General features: G+C 55.0%; 2 protein-coding genes across 2 annotated transcripts, besides 1 other annotated feature; both read right to left on the bottom strand.

The window, feature by feature from the left end:
* On the bottom strand, positions 1-426 carry Tc00.1047053506935.19 (hypothetical protein, conserved; the record flags this gene model as incomplete). Its single annotated transcript, XM_797781.1, has 1 exon — positions 1-426. A coding segment is annotated over one exon (426 nt), but the record flags the coding sequence as incomplete, so codon positions are not given.
* Positions 1-3,018: a sequence feature (heterozygous, non-Esmeraldo-like haplotype).
* Tc00.1047053506935.10 (hypothetical protein, conserved) lies at positions 759-3,018 on the bottom strand (the record flags this gene model as incomplete). Its single annotated transcript, XM_797780.1, has 1 exon — positions 759-3,018. A coding segment is annotated over one exon (2,260 nt), but the record flags the coding sequence as incomplete, so codon positions are not given.

Below are 3,018 nucleotides of genomic sequence, written 5' to 3'. Positions count from 1 at the left end.
GAAATCAAAAGTGTAAACCGTGCCATTGGGAGCGACTGTCCTGGCGATGGAATGCGTCAGCGATCCACTTCCGGTGCCCGCCTCGGCGACGCGACACCCCGGGCCGAGCCGCAAGTTGAAGATAATAACGGCAATGTCAGTGTCGTAAATAATCTGTGTGCGGTGGGGCACCGCCTGCGTCCACAAGTCCGCGCTATTTTGCAGAACGAGAAGACGGGGAGGTCTCGAGGTGTCGCCCTTGATGTTGCTCTGCCCCGTGACCCAAGTCCCAAGAGGTCGGCCAATGATGTCATCGTGTCGGAATTTCCCCTCCTTGCAGTGCAACAGATCCCCGGGCCGAAGCATGAGCGGCGTAAGGTTGAGATGACCGCGGACGAGAAGGACGGTGTCGCCCTCCTTCGCGACGGCTCCCCTCGCCTCCAACATTCCCAGTAAAACACTCCAAAAAGAAAAGAAAGCAGACACGCAAAAAAAAAAAAAAAGTAAGGGAAAGATCTCATGTGATTCATGTTGAGGTTCCTCCTTCCAGCCTCATCCTCCCCTCGTGTGTCGGCCCCCCACCCACCCACACATGTCGCTCAGATCCCTCTCCTCGTTCCCTCACGCAAAACCATCTGTCATACACAGACGCACGCACACAGACACAGAAAAAATAAGGAAAAAGGAAATGAAGCAAAGATCACCACGTTGGCAACAACGCATTATGGCATTACAATTGCCCCCCGCACCAATTATATTTTCCCTACTTGGGCTCGGTGTCATTGGTCCACCACGAAGCGTTGGATGGAGGTAGTGAGCTCATCCTGATCTAACGAAGGGGTCGCAAATTCAAGAAGAACATGACTCCATTTCTGCAATAGGCCAACTGCGTCTTGTTGCCTTGCCGGGCTTCCGTGAGAGTGTGGCTCACGTGGAATCCTTCCCTTCCTCTGGTTGCTCCCTGTATGGGTCTTGTTGGCCGCAATCTTTTCACGTGCATGAAGGCGGTCAGAACGGGGACGGAGCTGCTCTTCATGTCGCTGCGGCGTTGCACTCCCCGTTGTGGTCTGTATTTTTGCAATGCAGCCAGTGAGAGCTTCGAGGCGCTCGCTCAAGACGCCAACGAGTGTAAGAAGCTTCGAGTTCACAGCATCTCCTTCTGTGAGCTTAGGAAAAGGCTTCCCTGAGGGAAGAAAAGAACGCGCGCAGGTGCTAGCATTCAAAAAAGTGTTTTTCCACTCTTCACGGGCTGCGGAAAGAGCCCCTCGACGCGCGCTCAACTCTCTCTGCTGTTCACTCAAGAAACGCAGTGCCTCGGAGGCAAAGAGTGAGGAATGTTTTGTTTCCTTCTTGTTAAACGCCAAGGCGGGTGTAAAGCAAACATCCGGCATCGAATTGCCGTCCGCCTGCCCTGGCGGTGGTCTCAGCCCTTGTGGAGTGCACGTGCCCCTCAGTCTCCTCATGTCTGCATGGATGGAATTCAATTCCGCCTGTAATTTTTCCTCCTTCTCGGCGTAAGTCTTTTCTACAAACTCCAAACGCTGATGCAAAAATCCCAACGGAACCCCCAGCGTACTTGTGGTTGGTGCTGATGCCGGCTGCTGACCCGACTGCCTCACCTCCGCCGGCGCCTCTGTCGCCTCCGCGGCGTGCATTTTAGCCTCCCTCTGCTTCAGCCTCGCTTCCTCTTGTGCAACAATGTCACCCCGCTGCTTCCGCTCGTACGCCGAAGCCTCTTGATCAACCTCGGCAAGAAGCAGACGACGTTCATCCTCGTAGCGCTTTTGAAGTTTCCTTTCTGCAACCTCCCGCTCCATTGTCATAGCCTGCAGCGCATTCTCAACCTCCCTCTGCTCCACCTCCCGCATCATCTCCTCCATCACTGCCCTGGACTTCGCCTCCATCTTTGCCCGTTGCTCTACCACTTTCTTTTCGTAGAGTTCCCTCGCCCTTTTGTGCTCTGCTAGTGCCGCCTGTCCTCTTCGCTCAATGTCCTCTCTCTCAAGCTGCCGACACAACTCCGTTGATCGCACAAATATATTGAGATCATGCTTCAATGCCTCCGCAATCTGCACCTCCGCTGGAGCATCCTTGTGCAGCAATTCTTCCTCGAGCATTGCGCGAAGAAGTTTCTCCGTCTCCTGCAGAGATTTTTCCTTCTCCGCCAACACCACGTCATTTGCGGCGCGGAGCTCCTCACCAGCTTCGCCCGCACAAACTGTGGTAGAAGAAGCTGTAGTGGGAAGAGAAGAAGTCGATGATGTCTTTGAGGAAGAAGAAGACAATGACTGAGGTCGCTCTATCGAGCTAAGTTTCTTCCGTCGTTCCTCCTCAAGAGTATGCATGCATTTTCGCTCCTCCACTTGCCAACGTTGACGCACTGCGTCCAGGGCATCATCCACCGGCGGCGTGTATGCATTGCCCAGCGTAACTGGAAAAGCACCCTCAACCTCACACAACATCTCTTCGCGCATGCGGCCGAGTTTTGCCTCCATCGATGCCCGAAACGCCGCCTGCTCGTTTTTTGATTTCAGTTCAATGGCGGCAACAGCCTCCCGTTCCTTCGCGCGGATCGAAGCAATTTTTTTTCCACACTCCGTGACTTTCTTCTCTCGATCCGCATGGTTCTCCCGCATCGCCGCCACTTCCGTCCGGTGATGCTTCTCCGCAGCCTCCTTCAGCCGCTGCACGTCTGCCAGAGACTTTTGCTGCAACTCGGCCTTTTTCTTCAGAAACTCTGCAGAAACTTCGTCCTCTAACCTCTTCAGTGAGGCAAGGCTCTCTCCCTCCATCTGCTTCTCCTCCCGCTGGTGCTGCTCCCTCACGGTGGCCTCCACCCGCGCCACCTCACTGGACAAGCGCTGTCCATGACGCTCCCTCAACTCCAACAGCTGCCGCTGAAGTTCCTCCTCGTCCTTCAGTGCCTGGTCAATATTCGTCCTCCACCTTTTCTCCAGCGCCTCCCGCTCCTTCCCAGTGGGGCACCACTCGTCAACCACGGCTTGGCTCTCTATTGCCGCCCGCCTCGCCTCCCAGTTC

This window comes from Trypanosoma cruzi, genomic scaffold (genome assembly GCF_000209065.1).
Source record: "Trypanosoma cruzi strain CL Brener 1047053517071 genomic scaffold, whole genome shotgun sequence".
NCBI lineage: Eukaryota > Euglenozoa > Kinetoplastea > Trypanosomatida > Trypanosomatidae > Trypanosoma > Trypanosoma cruzi.
This window is presented reverse-complemented; position numbering and strand designations above follow the sequence as displayed.